General features: G+C 29.9%; 1 protein-coding gene across 2 annotated transcripts in view; it reads right to left on the bottom strand.

Annotated features, from left to right (window-relative positions):
• The window catches only part of LOC143045113 (protein CLEC16A-like), a 140391-nt gene that overhangs the window by 98885 nt on the left and 19424 nt on the right, over positions 1 to 22082 (bottom strand). The window contains exons 8-16 of one of the 2 annotated variants that reach the window (XM_076217433.1): positions 18874 to 19063; positions 17873 to 17923; positions 17035 to 17145; positions 16065 to 16230; positions 11099 to 11240; positions 10512 to 10612; positions 8325 to 8377; positions 7508 to 7577; positions 6819 to 6973 (exon numbers count right to left, since the gene is read on the bottom strand). In XM_076217433.1, coding sequence (XP_076073548.1) covers positions 6819 to 6973; positions 7508 to 7577; positions 8325 to 8377; positions 10512 to 10612; positions 11099 to 11240; positions 16065 to 16230; positions 17035 to 17145; positions 17873 to 17923; positions 18874 to 19063 — 1039 coding nt within the window. The remainder of the gene's footprint in view (positions 1 to 6818; positions 6974 to 7507; positions 7578 to 8324; positions 8378 to 10511; positions 10613 to 11098; positions 11241 to 16064; positions 16231 to 17034; positions 17146 to 17872; positions 17924 to 18873; positions 19064 to 22082) is intronic. The other variant, XM_076217434.1, reaches the window with a different exon arrangement.

Here is a 22082-nt window from a genome sequence, read left to right as displayed (position 1 = left end):
AGTGTGAGGTTTAATATTACCATTTATTGCATGTGAATATGTCAATAAGAACATTGTTTATATAATGTTGACATGTTATAATATCACAGATGTGAGAGCATATGAGGGTAATAATTTAATTGGGATACTATTAATTTATACTGTAATAAGAATGTGTCCATAGTACACAGATGCCCCACTCGCACTATCATTTTCTATGTTCAATGGAAAGTGTAATTGGCATTAAAATCAGAAAGATAAAATCATAGGGAACATGTGTACTAAGTTTCAAGTTGATTGGACTTCAACTTCAACAAAAACTACCTTGACCAAAAACTTTAACCTGAAACCTGCACTACAATTTTCCATGTTAGGTGGACTGTGAAATTGGGGTCAAAAATCTAATTTGGCATTTAAATTAGAAAGATCATGTCATAGGGAACATGTGTACTATGTTACAAGTTGATTGGACTTCAACTTCATCAAAAACTACCTTGATCAAAAACCTTTAACCTGAAGTGGGACAGATAGAGGGACGGACAGACGTAAAAACAGCAGAACAGACCCACAGACCAGAAAACATAATGCCCCACTACTATTGTTGGTGGGACATAAAAAGTTAAATCAAATGACTACCAAAGTGACAAAATGACACAAATAAACAAACAACATCTTAGAGGTAAATATATAGTCTTGTACAATGAGAGGAATAACTTAAACAGAGATTATCAAGAATCTGCCATCTACAGCAAGTTCTCTCTCTCTGAAATCCCAAAAGATATGAAATTAGACACTCACTGCATGGTTCCTGACTTAGGAGCAGGCAAATGTGTAAAACTTGCAAATAAAAAAAGCATCAGACTTTCACCTAAATCATTTCTCTCCAATACTTCTAATCCCAAAGAAACCATTCCTAATTTCACTGAAAACTCAAATAATTTATTGTCAATCAGACCTATTACGTATAAAATTTCTGGGAATTCCTTCACTGAATAGATACACAAACATATGCTTTAAAAACTTTTATCATTTGTTTTATAAACAGCAACCTTACAACATTAGGTAGAGATGCTGCAGTTCAACTCTTAAGACCTTCTATTAATAATTACTGTACTTTCAGAAATAATTGCGATGCTTTTATTGTTGCGAAAAATGCAACAGGTTTATTATCACAATAATTCAAACTCACATTTTTGGATATTTTTTTTATGAATCAAACAGGATTTTTCTCAATATCACAAAGATTAAAATGGTATTTAAGTCTAAATTTTATGGATTTATGGCAATAATAAATGCACGCAATAATTTCTGAATTTTCAGTTATTTATTGTATCAACATCTGCATAGATCCTCTACATGTTAATTTTTTGTCTCTATGCATTTTTAGGTGCCTCTCAAACAAATATCTATTTTTAAGTATTTGTACAATGAGAGGAATAACTTAAACAGAGATTATCAAGAATCTGCCATCTACAGCAAGTTCTCTCTCTCTGAAATCCCAAAAGATATGAAATTAGACACTCACTGCATGGTTCCTGACTTAGGAGCAGGCAAATGTGTAAAACTTGCAAATAAAAAAAGCATCAGACTTTCACCTAAATCATTTCTCTCCAATACTTCTAATCCCAAAGAAACCATTCCTAATTTCACTGAAAACTCAAATAATTTATTGTCAATCAGACCTATTACGTATAAAATTTCTGGGAATTCCTTCACTGAATAGATACACAAACATATGCTTTAAAAACTTTTATCATTTGTTTTATAAACAGCAACCTTACAACATTAGGTAGAGATGCTGCAGTTCAACTCTTAAGACCTTCTATTAATAATTACTGTACTTTCAGAAATAATTGCGATGCTTTTATTGTTGCGAAAAATGCAACAAGTTTATTATCACAATAATTCAAACTCACATTTAGATTTTTTTTTATGAATCAAACAGGATTTTTCTCAATATCACAATGATTAAAATGGTATTTAAGTCTAAAATGACAAAATTGCAATAATAAATGCACGCAATAATTTTTGAATTTTCAGTTATTTGTTGTATCAACATCTGCATAGATCCTCTACATGTTCATTTTTTGTCTCTATGCATTTTTAGGTGCCTGTCAAACAAATGTCTATTTTTAAGTATTTGTACTTTCATTTACACTTTACATTTACAAATTAATCAATATGAAGTATTGAGTCCATTTTAATAAAATGCAAAACCAGACCACTGAAATTGTACTGCATGTATCAATATTTTACTTCAAATATTACTTTGAATTCAGAAATTACATATTTAACTGGCATGCATATAGATTAAATATGAAAAAAATGCAAGGGGTTTCTGTTTATATAATATACAGTAGTTTTAGAACTTTCAGGAAAACCATTTAGAAAGTAAATTCAAGATGACAGGAGTGGTTGAATTTTCAGGAAAACCATTTAGAAAGTAAATTCAAGATGACAGGAATGGTTGACTGTTTTTTAGCAGTGACATGCAGAACAGATTACTTGCTTTATTTTTGTTACTGGTTGTTGTATAGTTTTGACTATTCCCAATGCTATCACAATTGCATACCAAATATAATCGACCCACTACTAGTTTGGTTTCCCTTAAATTATAAATCACCTATTCACAAACTAACTCATTGTTGGCACTGCTTTTCTTTATTTCAGACTTTTAGAATAACCAGTACTAATTATTCATATTTCAGTTGATTTGTTATTGTTTGCTTTGGGTACATTCCTCACAATTGTTACTTAAAGACAAATCCCTCTATTGTTTATGCGCATATACAAGCGCAACAGTACTATGCTGTCAGCGGTTTATGACGTCGCGGTTTCCGCGAACTGGAAACGTTTATTAGAGTTATTCCTCTTTGAGCCGATGGAGAGAGTAACAATCGTTTTGATAGGTTAATTTTCCGAGAAAAAAAATGAAAATTGTTTTTATATAATAAACATGTTCCAGAATTGGATAAAATATGAGAATGAAAAGAGAGTCAACTATACAGCAATCTAACAACAACAAATACACAAAAACGACTGCAAAGAAACGATACAGAATCTGGATACTCGACAGAAAGATGAGCCAATCAAATTATAATATAATACTTTTTTCCTTAATTTTCTATATGTATAGACTTTCGTAGGTTCTTAATTATATCGATATTTTACAAATCATTAAGAAAATACGAAAATCATCAATCATTCTGGTCATGTCCTCAAAATTCAATGTATCTTTAGCAATAGGTACATAACGTGCCTATATATGGATATGGCAAATTGCACTGACGTATTTTGAATGTGTACGGCACTTACATTTTTACATGAATATAATAATTAGATTTCTGATAAACACCAACAAAACAGTAACCTAACGACGTATACATGTAAAACAAAGTACATCTAGAGAAGTTAACATAAAAGCTTCTAACATTCTAGGTTTTTTATATGACCATTCCGAGTTTGTTCCGATTTACCAAATTTGATATTTATGTGCAAGGTGCGCAATTTTTGTATGAAAAAAACATAATCGTGTCTGTGTTAAAAAGTTGTCGGAATGAAGAATTACAGAGGAATGCATATGGAAAAAAATCAATTAAAATGAGATTTGAGAAAAGAGGTCGGACTAGGTTTTATCCATACTCACGGTATGACATCTGTATGAGTATACTTAGACTGAGTTTCTAGCAACATTACGGAATATTTCGACATTCATTGATGCCTAAGGATGAATGATCAAAACAGATGTGATGTTAATTAGACCCCGTTAACACTTGCAAGGAATTGAAATAAAATCTATCTCTGAAGAGCATCTCTCGTTTTCGATCTTTTAAGAACTTGTGCGTTTACATTTATATACATTGCATATCTAAAATAATCGGTCTAACCATTTCGATAACAAAAAATCGTAGAAAATTGAATAAAGGAAATATTTGGTTCATGAGATAATTATATGCTTCTGCATTTATTAATTTTATTTTTGATTAACATGTCATAAGTAATCATAAACAAAGAATTGTCAGAAAAAAATTACGTATAACGGAAGATGAGTAATTTACAGAAAATAAAAAATAATAATGAATAAATGCAATCGAAAAGATATTTTTTAAAAGGTGCACCGAATACCACACGTATAGTAAGCGAATATGGAACGAATAAGTAACAGGGCATCAGTTGAGCACTGAAACGAGTATTTACGCCTTAGTATAGGGTTATTTTACCTCTTAGAACCAATATATAGCATCAGAGGCAAGAAAAAAAAATATAATAGGTATGTTTCACTTTTAAGAACCCATACCTAACACCAGAGACAAGAAAACAATTGAAAAGATTTGTTTCGTAATAGGTGCAACGTATTTCAACGTATAAGCAAATAAGGAACGAATAAGTAATGGTATCAGTCGAGCGCTGAAACGGTTCCTGTCTCAACTCAGGAGTCGGTAATTAAGGGGTTTTTGTTTGTAAAAGAACTACATAGATCTATTAGTTTTTTATTAATTTTGTTTTGTTATTTTCTAGTTTGAATTGTGCTACATTAGTCCTTTCGGGACCTTTTAAAGTTGTTTATGCGGTATGGGATTTGCTCAATGTTGTAGGCCGTACTTTGACCCATAGTTAATAATTTCCTGTGTCAATTGGTCATTTGTGGAGAATTGTGTTATTTGCAATCATACCACATCTTCTTTTTTTATTTATATATTTTCAGAAGAATGGCGCAAAAAACGTCGAATATATTTATTTGGTTTTTATTATCTCTATGGCACGTTCTGTCAAATCATTTGAGAATAAACACTGAAATCAGCTTTTTTTTAAGAACATTTTTAAACTGACCATGCGCAGATTTATTTTCATATCTACAAAAAACACTTGGAACAATGATATTATATAAAAATGTCTTCACTATTTTAAAAAGAATTTCTGTTAAACACATAAGCACTATGAATAACCTGAAATGAAATGTTCATAGAAGTATTCGTGTGTACATTTGTACAACGCATTGTTTTCCAACCACCGCATTTATATTACGTGTCTGTGATTATATACTGACTTAAAACTAAGTACTATCATGTGTAGATTAATGTGAATTTATCGTAATTTAAAACAAACAAACAAACAAATCAGCAAATAACGAGAACTGGGTTGTCCCTAATTTGTAAGAATATAGCCTAAACCGGCCGAACGTCTTTCGACGTTGTTTTTAGAATTGGCGCAATATGTTCCCGCCAATTCAAATTGTTACCCCCTTTTTAGAAATATCTCTTTTTCCATTACGGTGACCCCATCTTTTTATTTCCTTATTTTGTTTAGATATAAACAACGCATATTCTATTGAAGACTCATGGAGAAATTATTGGTCATTTTTTTTTAAACTTAATTTTTTTATATGTATTTCACAATAAAAAAAGGCGGGAAAACTATTATAGCAACTTATCATTATTATTTTCCACTCAGAAAATGGTGATATTATTAAAATAGTTTGTATTAACAACTAGGTTAACAAAACAGACAAGTTTTTATTGGATACGGACTTTAAAATTTTTTTTACACTGCTATTGAGTAGAAGTCCCAATTTCCAAATTCCGTGAAAAAGATGGCGTTTTAAATCGAAAACGAGGTCGGTGACCCCATTTTTTTATTTGCTTATTTTAAAGCTTTTACCTAGCCTAAAGTAAAAATAAAATATAAAGAAGATATTATTGGTAGATCTGAATAGAAGGATTTGTCTTTAATGAGTATAAAATAGAGTGAATATTATGACAAATGCATAAAAGTTCCTTACCAAAGCACACTGAAACATATTAATCAAGTTAAGATGGAAAATGTTTCTTCTCTAAGGAAGCCATTGTGATTTAGAGACTTAAAACCAGAATTTGATTGGTTTGACCACAAAGGCTAGCGTACACACATCAACATAATGAAATATTTTTTTTTATAAAACTCCAATTTCTCTACATTGAATTCTGGTTTCAAACTGCATACTACTTTTTTTTCAGGTCAACATGTTTGTGTGTCCCATTATGGAAAGTAATTATTGATAAATAAAAGACGGATGTGTCCATGGTCCATGTGTGTGCATTTTTGTTTTTCTTGTTGGAAGAGGGCTGTTACTAGAGTGCAGAAACTGCAGAATCTCAGTTTTTCTATTTGCATAGGAACATAACTCAAGAATATTGAATGTGACATTACCAAAATTTGATATTTATCTGTGTTTGGTCAACTTTGGTGGCCATTAGCATAGTGTTGAAGTTTAATACCAGTTGGTAGAGGCAAGTAAAGTAAGAGTGTGGAACTGCAAAAATCTTAATTTTTTTTATTCATAAAAGGACATAATTTAAGAAATGTGATAATTATAACACCAGAATTCAAAATTTGATCTCTGTTTGTTGGTAATAAGCATTGTGTATAAGTTTCTGACACATTTGGTTGTAGCAAAGTTAGAGTATAGAAATGGCAAATTCAAAAATGTTTCCTTTTAAAAAGGGACATAACTCAGGAAGGTTGAAAGTAAAATCACCCATATTCTGTATTGATCTATGTTATGTGGTAATAAACATTGTTAACATTTGGGCAATACAACAGAAATAAATTTCAGGATGAACAAAAAAAAGTGACAAATTCTATCCTTACTTGTAGCATTTTACAGTCTTAAAACTATGTTCTAGCATAAAATATTTACTATAAATTCTTTGCAAAATTTTATATCAATTATTTGTTTAAGTCCCCCTGTTTACTATACAAGACCTCATTCTTATAAATGATTAAGATCTAGCAAGATGAATATGTCAATAGATGATTATACCCGTTTACTTGATTAAAGTTTAAAATAATAAATAAATAACCTTATAGAAATTCCTGAGTAGTTGTGTACAACACTCCCTAGCATTCTCAATGCTGGCAAGATGTCTGTCTTGTAGGTATGATTTCCCACTCATATACACTAGCTGTTTCAAAAGTTTGATAGTTAGTTCTAATGTCGATAATCTCACTTTATTTCCTGCAACAAGAAATTATACATGAATTAAATTTTACTTTATTTTGCTTTGTTTCTATCAATAAGGATTTCTAATCAAATTTATTATGCAGAAATTTCCGAACATCAAATTGACTGTTCTATGAAATATATGAACTTTTCAATTCTATATTGATTTTTGTAGGTACTTTTCACTCTTTTTTTTTTATCTTTTTGTCTGTTTGTTTTGGTTTGTGTGGGTTGTTTTTTTCGTTGTTGTTTGTCTAGTCATCTGTATGGTCTTTTTTTTATGGTTTCTAATATAATGTATAGTTTTTAAAATATCTTATCTCAAACCATTTGTACCAGATTATAACATTAATAGCTAACATTAAATCATTAAGTTAGATTTTAAATAGCTGAAATGAATTTTGTATTGAAATGTATTGTAGCTATCCATCCAAGGTAAAAAATAAAACATGCTTTAAAGTGTTTTTTGTATTGTTCTTTCTCAACTAAGAAAGGCTTGACAAAAAAAAATAATAATCTATTTTTCTAAATCTATAAAGTTAAGCTTACCACTCTGACTGGCCAATGTGATGATTCTTATAAGTCTCTCTACTAACGCTACATTGTAATGATCTTTGGTCTGAAAAAAAAACAACTATTGTTTTCATACACACAGTAAAAAGAAAGTATCACAAAAGTAATTTTAGTAGATTCATCTTTACCCATGCTGCACCAGTGGCCCCAAATAAATTATAATCTGAGTTATTTTCCTTTGTGGTCATTTTGGTGAAATAAAAAAAAATGAAATTTTGTGGATGCATGTTTTCATGGCTTTACCAAATTTTGCACGAAAAACCTATAATCAAATTGCATTTAAGTGCCAGTCTTTGTAAGAATCAGGCAATTTAGGGTAAAAATTAAAACATGATTAGAAAAACCCACCAAGCTAATCATGCTATTTAATACTAACCATCATCCTCAGTTAAAAAGTATTAGTCTTTCATTTGTGTGTGTCTGGTAATATCAAATAACTTGGTTAGAAAATTGGTTAGAATGATAGCAAATTACAGAGTTATCTCCCCTTATTTGTTATTTTCTAGTGCATTTCAACCAAATTGTATCTTCTATTACCAGAACAGAAAATGGAAATGAATATTATTTTTGTGCATAACTACATATTATGAACTGAAATCAATGTCAAATAGGATGGGGTTTTTTGGTTATGTTTTCACCACTGCCTGATTCTTAGGCAGACTGGCACTTAATTGAACATTTACAGTTGTTAACCTTCAAATATACCCTATACCTTGTTTGAATTATGTTTTCTTTATAAATATTTTGTACAATTTTTGATATCATTTACCTCAGATTTTTTGATATCATTTACCTCAGATTTTTCTGTTGGCATCATTACTGTGTCCATTAAACCCTGATGTATGCCTATAAAAAAGAATAAAACAATACAAAAATAACCATTTTTCCACAAATGGTAATTTCAAATGTGTATAGAAAAGATAAAATTGGAAAAAGAATGGCATCCTACATTTGTAGAAAATCATTTCGTTGTAAGAGACCTTACTTATTATAAAGTAAAATAACAAGAATACTGAACTCCTAGCAAAAATTCAAAACCTTGAAAGTCCTAAAATGACAAATGGTAAAAGCTTAAGCACATCACAGGAATATTCCTGACTTGAAACAGACATTTCCATATGTGGAAGCCGGTGGATTAAACCTGGATTAATTTCACCTGACAGATCTTCAATTGTGACGAAAATTTTATGACAAAATAAACATGCATAAGGAATAAATCTCAACTAAATAATTAAAACATTTTGGGATAGCAAAGAATTTTATGAACAATCTGAGTCATCAAAATTTTTGATTTTGACATTATTTACCAATTAATTAATTATATTGTAACATTTAAAATAACTTCTATACTACAGAAACTCTTTGTGAAGAGTATAAAAATTCATAAAGACAATTTAAAATAATAATACTAATTATTAACAAGAAACTAATTCTTTAGCTCTGAACTTTGAAATACTGATTTTTATTCATCATAAACCAATTTCCGTATTCTATAATTTGTAAAACAGAAAATACATTTAGCCAATTATAGTATCAAATATAAAATTCTTATTCATTTAAAATTACATGATATTGCAACAAATATATGTCTTCAACAGTATTACAATATTAGCATTTATTTCAAACAAATCAATAACATGCATAAACGAAGAAAATGGTTTTATTTGGAAAAATGTGACTAAACATAGAATACTGTAGATTCACTATTTTTGAGGCATTGTGGATGGGGGTAAAAAGTGTAAATACTCTACAAAATACAAATTAATACATGTAGTTACTTTAATACAATCAAATGATGAAATATAAAATTTCTTGGATAAGCCAAAAGTAGGTACCCTCAGATTAGCCAAAATTTAGTATCCAGGATATAACCAAAATAAGATACCTAACAAAAATAGCCAAAATTAGGAATCCTCAGAATAGCCAAAATTCTTTGTTCAAACATATATTTTTTGCTTAAATATGCAAAAGGGAGAGACACACAAATATTCAATTTATAGTCCCATGAAATAGCCAATTTATTTCCCTATAAGAAAATTGTTATCAATGACAATACATGAATCCACAGTATAGAAATCAAGTACAGTGAAAACTGTGAAACCAATTCTGAACTGAAACATCTGGTCTAGTAAGAAAGGTTTAGTTTAATCAATTGTTTCAATTTTAGAAGTTATTGCAATATGTCCAGAGTTAAAAATTCAATTTTGACAAGATGATTTTCATTCAAGTTTGGTTTTGGTAGGTTTCACTGTATCTAACACTAAACAACAACAAAAACAACAACAAAACACAACACATCATACCCTCTGTTTAATTCACACATTGAAAAGGAAGAATAAGTCATTTCATTGTAAGGTCAAATAGTCATTATATAAATCTGTTTCAACATGTTAAATGCAATGATTCAATCATAATGTTAGTAAACGATGTTTCTCTTTTCTGAAATTAGTTGATATTTCTAAATTGCTTCTTGAATATCTATGTATAAAACTCTCCACACTTCACATTATATATTTTTCATGCAAAATATCTATTCTTCTGAAGCTTTTAAAAATGTCATGATATATAGATTATAGTTATCAAATGCATCCATTCACAGTTAAATTTCAGTGTTTGGAAAGAAACTAAGCATAAAACCATTACATTAAAGGGGGAATTTAAAATATGAAAATTTTACAGTATCACAAATAAATTAACATATTTTAATATTCATTACAAAACTACTGTAAAATGTAGCATAGAAACTTCTCATTAAAAGTTTTTATACCTAAAATAAGATAAAGTGATTTATTCTAATTAATTGTTTCATAATTTTTGACAAACTGTTTTCACTTATGTAATATAAGAAAGCCTACATAATCAGCCATATATTAGTTCTATTGCAGCCCTGGCATAGCATTTTCAAAGCTCTACTTTTTCAAAACAAAAAACTAAACTTCCAAGGTTAAATACATGACCTTGGGACCTTTAGTCTACTTACCATCATTGTGTCCCATGGCATACAACAAACACAGTGCAAACAGAGCCTCATAATCATTCTCACTACATTCTAATGCATTGAATACAGCTTCTAAATAGGCTCTGTAAAATATTGAGGAGATAGTACTAGTGGTTGTGAATAATTTTATTAATTTTTCATTTAAAGCTACTGTTAAACAACTTATTTTTGTGGATATATGTTTAACTGTAATGTTGCAATAAGCATTATGTATAAGTTTCATAACATTTGCATTAGGCAAACTTAAGTTAGAAAACAAAAACGAAAATTTCAGCAATTTTTCCATTTGTAAAGGGGGATAAGTCTAGAAAGGTAAAATAAATGATGCTACCCAAATTCAAACTTGATCTGTGTTTTGTGGTATTAGCATGGTGTTAAAGTTTCATAACATTTGGTTTAGGCAAACTAAAGTTAGAGAAGGGAATCCCATTTTTGGACGTACTTACTGACAGAAAAGACGGACTAACAGTCAGAGGGTCAAGGGTAATACTAAATGTCCCCTCCTCTACGGCAGGGGCATAAAAATCTCTAGCTTTGATATGCATTGTATAAAGACTAATTATGTTTACCTATTTTCAAGACTAAATGTTGTATCTTTCTGTTCTATATTTGTTCCAGTAGGGGTTCTTTGTGAGCCCTGTAATTTTTCCTCATCTGTAGAATTTTGAGTAGGTTGGTCTGGTTCTGTTGTTGGAGGTGTAGGAACTCTCTCTGTAAAATGTTAACGTACAATTATATTATAATCATTTAAGAGATACATAAATTTGTTTCTTTGATCTTATGTCTATGTAGCTTTTTCACCATTTTAAAATATTATTGTTGCATTGGTATCAGAATTATAGCTTGGAGTTTACCCCCATCAAATAAAAGTAATGTTGTAATGCAATTCTTTTAAGAATAAAAACATGTTAAAGTGAAATGAAATAAACCTTGTATCCTTAACCCATGTTTAATTGGGAAAAAAGAAATTGGAATTTTTACCAACTGTCAGCCAACAAACCTTTCTTTTGACTCTTGCATACTCATTAAAAAAATTAAACAATAACAAAATCCAAGGTCTAGTTAAAATGGGATATAGATTGACTCAAACTTATACTTAAAAGGAGACTGTCAGAATGACAACAAACCAGATTTCTTTGTATGAAATGATATTTGCAAATCTGGAGCCCAAAACAGGATCAAGTAAAAAATAAATAAATAAATTTTTATAGGTTTCAGTATATAAATGGAAAGTCCAAAATCAATCTAAGTATCACCTTTGCTACTTAAGCGTCAAATACTCAAATACTATAAAACTTAAATCATGAAAATAATTGAACTTGACCTTCATTTAGTCACCAAAAATAACATTTATATATTGAAAAGATTTTGTCATAGGACACAGTTTGGCATTAGCCTTCCATACATCTTCATACTTAGCCAAAAATATGACAAATAGGTTATACATCTATTGTTTTGGTGTTTTGGTGTTTTTTGTTTTTTTTGGGGGGGGGGGTTACAGTTATAACTGCTTTGATTCCTTTAAAATTAAAGACAGTGGCAGCATAATACACCATTTCATTTGTATATATTTACCTTGAATATACTACATTGATTGTACAACATACAAGTTGATGCAAACTTATCTTTTAAAAAAAACGAATTTTAACACAATACACACTTAATTACTAAAATTAACAAGAGTGCACATGCTGAATGTCTCATCTGCTAAACTGATCATCATTGAATTTAGTGATGAGAGTCTTAAGCTTTATAAGTTCCAAGTTTTACTAACAGTATCGCATAAACTTAACATTATCAATGATCTTTTTTTCACAGGAAGCAATAACCACTTGTTATTGAGTTATACATTAGTTCAAGCTCCAATTTACTTTAGGGTGGTACCCAAAACTTTAAGTAAAATTCATTTGGCTCGTTTTAATTTGCATAAAATTTTGACAAAGTATTTACTTTGACCCTTTGACAAAAATATAAAAAATTCAAAAATTTGAACCAACTGTTTCATCAGAAAAATTACACTGGTTATATAGCAGTTTGACAAACACTTATTTTGATCATTGAGAAGCTTAATATTACCTTAAAAACACAACGTAATTAAAACATTTAGCTGATTTTACAGAGTTATCTCCTTGTAGTGTTAGGTACCACCTTAATGCACCACTTCATGAGTTATTCTGTGTTAACAAGAAAGATGTTACTCCATTTCCATAAATGTGTGTAAAACAGCTCTTCAGTAATCACATATATAAGTTATTCATTATGGCTGTTGGTAATTGCATGGTAAATCTTTTAAATATGGTATACATATCTTGCATGAAAATAATAGAAAAATACAAATAAAATAACACTACAACAGAAGATAACAACAGGGTCAAAATAATAAAATAAGTGTACATATGATAAATGTAAATTCAGAAATTATTGCATGCATTTATTATTGCAATTATGTCATTTTAGACTTAAATGCGATTTTAATTTTTACGATTTTGAGAGAAATCCTGTTTAATTCATATAAGATATTTCAGAATGCGAGGTTAAATTATTGCGATTACAACTCTGTCGCATTTTTCCAATAATAATAAAGGGCTGCGCTTTAGCGCATGATACGTCCGTTGCTCTTTTAACTTGTCTTTTATGCTTTAAATGAATTTATATGATCAACTAGAAATATATATACAAATCAAAAGGGATGTTACATTAATATATTCACCAAAGTTTCATAAAATCCCCCTTTTTTAAGTATAAAAATTCATTACTTAAGAAAACGTAAAATCTAAAATTTATAAAAATGGAAAGGGAGCTTATGTCAATAGATATAAACAATTTATCAAAGTTGCATAAAATTTTGTGACAGTGTTAGTTATTGTCCCAAAATTGGAAAATCCCCCCTTTTTTAAGCATAAAAATTCATAACACGGAAATGTAAATCTGAAATTTATAACCAGATGCTCCGCAGGGCGCAGCTTTATACGACTGCAGAGGTTGAACCCTGAACGGTTGGGGCAAGTATGGACACAACATTCAAGCTGGATTCAGCTCTAAATTTGGATTGTGATTAAATAGTTGACACAGCATAGGTTTCTGACACAGAATGAATGTGTTCTAATGAACTTAAAATTTTTGTTTTCTCTTAGAGCAATTCACTATGCTGTTGAATATTAATCCTCTTAAAAAAATGTTTGAAGAAATTTTCTTTTTTATTTATGAAATTTCAAATGAGAAAAATTGAACCCAATTTTTTTAATCACATCCCCCTTTCCCTTATTCCAAAACTAATCTCAATTAAAATTTCTAATGGAGTTTGCAACAATAACTACTCATTTAAATACATCATAAAATATTAAGATGTAAAAAAACTGCTTGTTATCACTGAATGGTAAAGATTATTTTAATTTATCAGTTAGTAGTAAAAAGTGAATATACATTGTATATTGTATATAACAAAGATTTAAGTTGATTCTGGACAAAGAAAGATAACTCCAATTAAAAAAAAATCTTGCTATTGCACAATATTTTGCAATTAGATATTTCTTGCTTACTATTCTGGACAAAGAAAGATAACTCTAATTAAAAAAAAATTGGCTATTTCACAATATTGTGCAATTAGATATTTCTTGCCATTGAGCAATACTGTGCAATTGAAAAGACTTGCTATTGCACAATACTTAATATAATAATTTTAGATCCTGATTTGGACCAACTTGAAAACTGGGCCCATAATAAAAAATCTAAGTACATTTTTGGATTCAGCATATCAAAGAACCCCAAGATTTCAATTTTTGTTAAAATCAGACTAAGTTTAATTTTGGACCCTTTGGACTTTAGTGTAGACCAATTTGAAAACAGGACCAAAAATGAAGAATCTACATACACAGTTAGATTTGGTATATCAAAGAACCCCATTTATTCAATTTTTGATGAAATCAAACAAAGTTTAATTTTGGACCCCGATTTGGACCAACTTGAAAACTGGGCCAATAATCAAGAATCTAAGTACATTTTTAGATTCAGCATATCAAAGAACCTAACTGATTCATTTTTTGTCAAAATCAAACTAAGTTTAATTTTGGACCCTTTGGACCTTAATGTAGACCAATTTGAAAACGGGACCAAAAGTTAAGAATCTACATACACAGTCATGACAGTTAGATTCGGCATATCAAAGAACCCCAATTATTCAATTTTGATGAAATCAAACAAAGTTTAATTTTGGACCCTTTGGGCCCCTTATTCTGTTGGGACCAAAACTCCCAAAATCAATACCAACCTTCCTTTTGTGGTCATAAACCTTGTGTTAAAATTTCATAGATTTCCATTCACTTTTACTAAAGTTAGAGTGCGAAAACTAAAAGTATTCGGACGACGACGACGCCAACGTGATAGCAATATACGACGAAAAATTTTTCAAATTTTGCGGTCGTATAAAAATTGAAAGGGAGCTTACATCAATAGATATAAACAATTCATCAAAGTTTCATGGACATTGGTGAAAGCCTTTTTGAGTTATTGTCCGAAGTGTTGAAAATCCCCCTTTTTTTATGAATAAAGCCCTATAAATCCAAAACTTAAAATCTGAAATTTATAAAAATTGAAAGGGAGCTTACATCAATAGATATAAACAATTCATCAAAGTTTCATGGACATTGGTGAAAGCCTTTTTGAGTTATTGTCCGAAGTGTTGAAAATCCCCTTTTTTTTATGAATAAAGCCCCATAAATCCAAAACTTAAAATCTGAAATTTATAAAAATTGAAAGGGAGCTTACATCAATAGATATAAACAATTCACCAAAGTTTCATGGACATTGGTGAAAGCCTTTTTGAGTTATTGTCCCAGTGTTGAAAATCCCCCCTTTTTTATGAATAAAGCCCCATAAATCCAAAACTTAAAATCTGAAATTAAAAAAAATGAAAGGGAGCTTACGTCAATAGATATAAACAATTCACTTAACTTTCATGGAAATTGGTGAAAGTGTTTTTGAGTTATTGTCCGAAGTGTGGACGATGGATGGACGGACGGACAGACGGACGGACAACGGTATACCATAATACGTCCCGTCTAAAAGACGGGCATATAAAAACCATGCAACGATTTCTGAATTTACAGTACATTATAACAATATACACAAAGTAAAATAAAAGCATTCAGATTGGTGCATCCTCAAAAACATTCTATAAATAAATATATATAGTGTGCTTGTTTTATCCAATAATGTTGAAAGGTTTGCAAAATACTGATATTTTGTACAAATATTTTGTACAATTTACAAAAGATCTGGTACTGTAAACCAAACTTCATCATTAACACTTTATTATGCATTTAGCCTTTCTAGCAGACTTCAAAGAGATTTTTTTTGCAATATTATAATTTTCTTGATTATTTAGAAAAGGTAGATATAATTTTCACATGTTCGTGACAATATGTATTCCCACTTTTTTTTTCGCAAAAATAATTTCATATTCAAGACAATATTTATAGGTTTTAAACTGTATCTGAAAATGCATCAACGATAGCACAAGCATGTAATATTAAGTACCATGCATTTCAGTATGTTCTGTCATTGAATGAGTTCTCATATAAAATGTTGAGTTGCCTGTCGTGACAGGTTCCTCTAATTCACCTTGACGGAATGGATGTTGACCTCTGTTGCTGTCTAATGTGGCCTCTAAAGATTCATCTGGTGCTACAAATTCTCTCACTCTCTGAAAAAGAAGAGAAAATATTCAGCAATTTTTCCATTTGTATAGGGCATAACTCTAGAATAGTGTAAGTGACCTATCCAAATTCAACCTTAATCTGTGTTTTGTGAGAATAAGCATAGTGTATAAGTTTCATAACATTTGATGGAGACAAACTGAAGTTAGAAAACAGAAACCAATTATGGAACGTACAGATGGACGGACTAACGGACAAGGGTAAAACCAAATTCCCTTCCGCAGTGGCAGGGGCATTAAAAGTTTAATTCAAATAAGGTACTTATCTAGTACAGTGGTGTAGTTTTAGTTATGTGTGGCCATGTGATTGCTTGAGTGTATAAACACTTCTTCATTTTCCAAGTTGATTTTGCTATCAAAAGTTAATATTTGTCTAAAATGCCCCCTGTATAATCTGAAAACTGTCAAAATAGATGTTTTTCAATTGAGGTGGGGATCTTTTTGCATTTCACATATGCTAGAAAAAAATTACAAAGAAAAAAACAAGAGAAAGAAAAACATAGGGACAGATTAAGATTTCCAAAATCAAGACAAAATAAGATTTTTTTTAATGAAAGGTGCAGTATTGATAAACTGCAACTAAATTTTCACCACAGAAAGCACTCTTAATGTTATTTAAAACTTGGTACTTTTTTAATACTAGTGCATTATGGAAGGTCTGTTCCAGAAAATACTATGTATACCCCCCTACCCAACCCCCCATTTCTCAGGGTGGTGGAGGTGAAAAATGGGGTGTTCTTGGGGGGGGGGACACATTATTATCTGGAACAGCCTTAAAGAATTATAACTTACAGTTTGTGGTGAATCACTTGAGGCCTCTTGTTGTTGAATACTAATGTCCCCTTGGAATATAATTTCTGCCAGCTGGCGTACAAGTGGTGCATAACTGATTATTAAAAAAACCTGGAAAAAATAACAAAGATCCATTCATATCTTGTTTGCTATACCATATTTCTTAAAGTTTATTCAATGTAAACCTCATGGAAATACTGATTGAAATAAAACAAACTTTTTCCAATTTCGAATTTTGTAATAACTATTGATTCTTTTTTTGTACGTAGAATACCAATTTTCGTAGATTTTGTGTGTTATGGTCATGATAGTAAATCACCAATTTAAATTTTCATCACAGGACAAATTTCTATATGCTTTGATGCCCACTTTTACAAACCACAAACTCATATCTCCATGAAAATACTTTTTCCATTAATCCAGGAAATATGAATAAAATATTTACAACATTGGGGTTGCAATGAACTCCCCCCTAATCAATTAAAGTCATTGTTGATATATAACTTTGAAATAAATTCCACTAAACTTGCCTGGTATGTGTAGACATGAAAACATATATAATAATCTTTAATAGTTATTGTTCGAGATTGACTATTATCACTATTTTATGAAATTTTCCTTTGATTTTACTGACTGATATTTGCCTTTCTCAGCACAGTAGCGTGATATGAAATATTTTCGCTAGAAACTAAGGGTGCATGTGACTATTGTCAAAGTTGTATTTGGTAAAATAACGATAAACAGATTATCATTAGTCATCTGAACTCCTACCAGCTCAAGCTTGAAAATCAATCTCTTTGAGATGGATGACCAGTGATAATCTCTAAGTGTTACAAACCTGAGATAATAAGTACAGTGCCACTACAGAACTTATATGTTTCTTATCTCCCTGAAAAATACAACAAAAAGATAAAATTATTAAAATTATGATAATTATTGACATCTCTCTTCAAATTTTTCAGTTGTATTACTTGCAGTTAAGGTTTCTCAGGAATTCATTACATCCGCACATTTAGATTATTTTACCTTCATATTATCATTTTATTTTTCAAATGTGATGTCAAAATTTGTGAAGATTCTGTAAATGGGAGATAACTCCATGCTCTTCATTGTATTTTTTGTTATTTTAAAGTCAATTTTCTTCTTAAGTATTATTCATTTTATGATCATAATGTGACTGTAAACTAGTTGACCAAATTAAAAATTTGAAGGTTTTGATCATGAGAATCACTTTTCTTTTTATATTCCATGATTGTAATCTGGACTCAATCATAAATGTCTTTGGTGAATCTGTTACTATTCTTGGATGGAGGAATGAAAATGACTGAGTGTAGGCCAGGGATAAGAACTGACAATAAATCTAAATGAAACCTTCTTGTATGTGTCTAAATTTCCTTGATTTGAGAGATCATATTAAATAACATCAACACAAATCAGCACTGGATCAATGTGATCTATGATTTTCCTTAATTTAAGCATGTAAGATACATAAATCGTACTTGTAAAAACCTGTTTACTGACCTCTTAAGACTTTTTTTCTGTTGCCTGATTGTTGTCTCTTTGGTGTATAACATAAAAAATGTGGTGCACACTGAATTAAGCACGAAGCAGGTTATTTAACAGTGTGCACCACATTTTTTTATGTTCTTTCAAATAGGCAGAAAAAAATATTCCTTGTAACTCAATTCTAAATTCCATTTTTAAGGATAAATCATGATAAAAATGTTGATGACATCATGGTCACATGACAAAATTAAATATACGAGCTGATAAACAAAATTCTCCCATCCAATCAGAAGACGTGTTACATCCAAAACATTACACAATGTCTGTAATTACCTGTCTTCCGTTATGTTTCTTCCTCATGGTCAAACAATAGACATAGAGTGGTATAAGTAGTCTGTTTAAGAACTGGTCTGTTAGTACTTCGTTAAGAGTATCGATGTTGATACATAGTATGTCATTTAAGTAGTGGAGATGGTCTAAATGTTCTGCTACTAAATCTGCCAGCCTGTCTCTACTTTGGTGACTATAAAAATAAAGAAATATATTGGAAAATAATTATTAAATATAATTTCATGAATAAAGGAACGATTACATAATAGTCAGATGGACCTTTCATTCAATTTGGATATCTAAATAGGAAGATTACAGTCATTTATATCTTAATAGTCTGATACTCCAAGTATTATAACTGATATAGTCAAATTGGTGTGATATATATAATCACTTTCATTATAGTATCCAATTAAAATACATTGTCTCTGTGACAATCATATCTTTTTTACAGACACCTATAACTGAATTCAGATAATGACCAGTGAATAACATTAATAAATTAGAGTAATAAGCTGTTTTGTGTGAATATGTAGAGTAGATAGATTCAATCCCATGTACACGTGTATGTTGTCTTATAAGAATGAACTCTCAAAAAGGTTTGCAAACAGAAGGAGCACATATAGTGAATATTTTCTGTAAAATGTTTGATATTTCCAAATAAGTTGTTAATCCAATTTGGTTTTTAAATCTCAAAACTTCATCATTTACAGATATAAATTTAATGCAATATACAATTTATGCATAGTATCTTGTTCACAACAAAAGCTGTAAATGTGTTAACCAATTTTCTTGCAACTGGTTAGTTGAAGCTGAATTGTATCTAGCATTTTTTTACAACCATAAAAAAAATCTTAAAAAACTAAATTAACATTGCACAGGTGAAAAGCTTGCTCAATGTTATGTGACTAATGTCTTTTAAGATTAATCTGATTTCTACCTAATCAATTTCATTTAAATATTCAATACTGTGGAATCATTTATTTCCAGGGGTAATAATTTTCAGTGATTCATTAAACTTTGTATACAAGTATATAGTTGATTTTGGAGTTTTTTTTAAATTCTGCATAAAAGACTATAGGAAACTTGTATTTGGTTGAACCTATGATTTTCAATTTCGTGGTTTATGTATATCATGAAAACAAAGAAACCTACAAATGATAATGAATTCACAGTTCTTATCAATTTCTTAAACATCTCTTATTAAAGTTAAACTAGAATTAACCACATTGGTCACTTGCAAGTAAATTAGTTAACATATGTAAGGTTTGGGTTTTGATATAAACCTCCAAATAGATTTGCCAACTACAAACATCGTAACATAGCTATGTATAAATAAAAACGTTTGAAACAAAAAGTATATAATCTGATTAACATTTCATACCAAACTATACCCGACACAAATACTAGGAAATTGACTAAGGCAGTATTGTAACATGATAATATCATGTAACTTTGAAAGATTTCAACTTTAAAGTAAGTTCAATTTTTTTTTCTAATTTTAATTTTTCTAATTTTTTTTCATAACTTTCTTCTAAAAGGAAATTATGTCTGTTTAAAATAAACCATATAAAACTTAGATGTATGTTTCATTTCAAGTACATAGACATTTTTCTCAAAATTATACTTCGGATAACAGATAAATGCTTAGCAACATCCTAGAATTTTTCTGAAGATGTCTTTCAATAGCACAGTTCATTTCCTATCTTATGCATTCATTTAACATGAGGTTAACTTAAATTCTAAAATAAATACTAATACAAAACAAAACAAAAATTGGCCATGTTTTCTAAATGTGTCTGGCTTGAGCCCAACATTGTGTCTAAAATGTGTGTTACATACCTATCGTATCTTCTTTTGTAGCTAAAGAATGCATATTTAAAGGAATGGATAAAAATTATCAGGATTTTTTATGTTGTGGAGGGCTCTTCTAGAATTGATTGTATGTCCGGTATGAAGGCTTTTCTTTTAAATTTTGATGAGTAATGAAACTGATGTTTCAAGAAAGATAGCCTGAACAATAATTGGAAATAATCAATTAAAATTAAATTCATGGCAGGGTTAAATAAAAAGTGCCTTCTGACCCCCGTACATTTGTTTCTGGAACAGCCCTGATTTTAACGATATGGAAATCATCTATTTTTCATATTAAAATATTTTTTAGATAATAATTAAAGACCTGCATCTTCATTTTTTTGTGTTAGCTTTTCTTAACAGACGATTAAACTTGAATAAATGACAAGGGCAGTCCCAAAAAATATTGTATGGAGAGATAAATACTGTAAACCAACATACTTAAGGGGATACTTTTTTTAGTGTTTAGACCTTTCTAGCCCATTTTGGGCAATTTGCTTGATGTAGTTTTAAAAGTAAGGAAAAATCCATGTGTTACATATTTACCAAAATAAAGTTTTAGGAACTATTTTAGTAAATTAAGGATGGATATAAAGGACAGTTTAAAACCAGATGCTCCGCAGGGCGAAGCTATATACGACCGCAGAGGTTGAACCCTGAACAGTTGGGGCAAGTATGGACACAACATTTAAGCTGGATTCAGCTCTAAATTTGGATTGTGATTAAATAGTTGACACAGCATAGGTTTCTGACACAGAATGAATGTGGTCTAATGAACTTAAAATATTTTTTTTGCCTTTGAGCAATTCACTATGCTGTTGAATATGAATCCTCTCAAAAAAATGTTTGAAGAAATTTTCTTTTTATTTGTAAAATCTGAAATGAGAAAAATTTAACCCCCCCCTTTTTTTTTCACATCCCCCTTTCCCTTTTTCCAAAACTGATCTCAATTCAAATTCTTAATGGAGTTTGCAACAATAGCTACTCATTTAAATACATCATAAAATATTAAAATGTAAAATAAAGTGCTTGTTATCACTGAATGGTAAAGATTGTTTTAATTTATCAGTTGGTAGTAAAAGTGAATATACATTGTATATTGTATAAAACAATGATTTAAGTTGATTCAACTACTATTCTGGACAAAGAAAGATAACTCCAATTGAAAATTTCTTGCTATTGCACAATATTGTGCAATTAGATATTTCTTGCTATTGCGCAATACTGTGCAATTGAAAATATTTGCTATTGCACAATACTGTGCAATTGAAGATTTCTTGCTATTGCGCAATACTGTGCAATTGAAAATTTCTTGCTATTGCACAATACTGTGCAATTGAAGATTTCTTGCTATTGCT

The sequence above is a fragment of the Mytilus galloprovincialis genome, chromosome 9 (genome assembly GCF_965363235.1).
Source record: "Mytilus galloprovincialis chromosome 9, xbMytGall1.hap1.1, whole genome shotgun sequence".
NCBI classification, from domain to species: Eukaryota; Metazoa; Mollusca; class Bivalvia; order Mytilida; family Mytilidae; genus Mytilus; species Mytilus galloprovincialis.
This window is presented reverse-complemented; position numbering and strand designations above follow the sequence as displayed.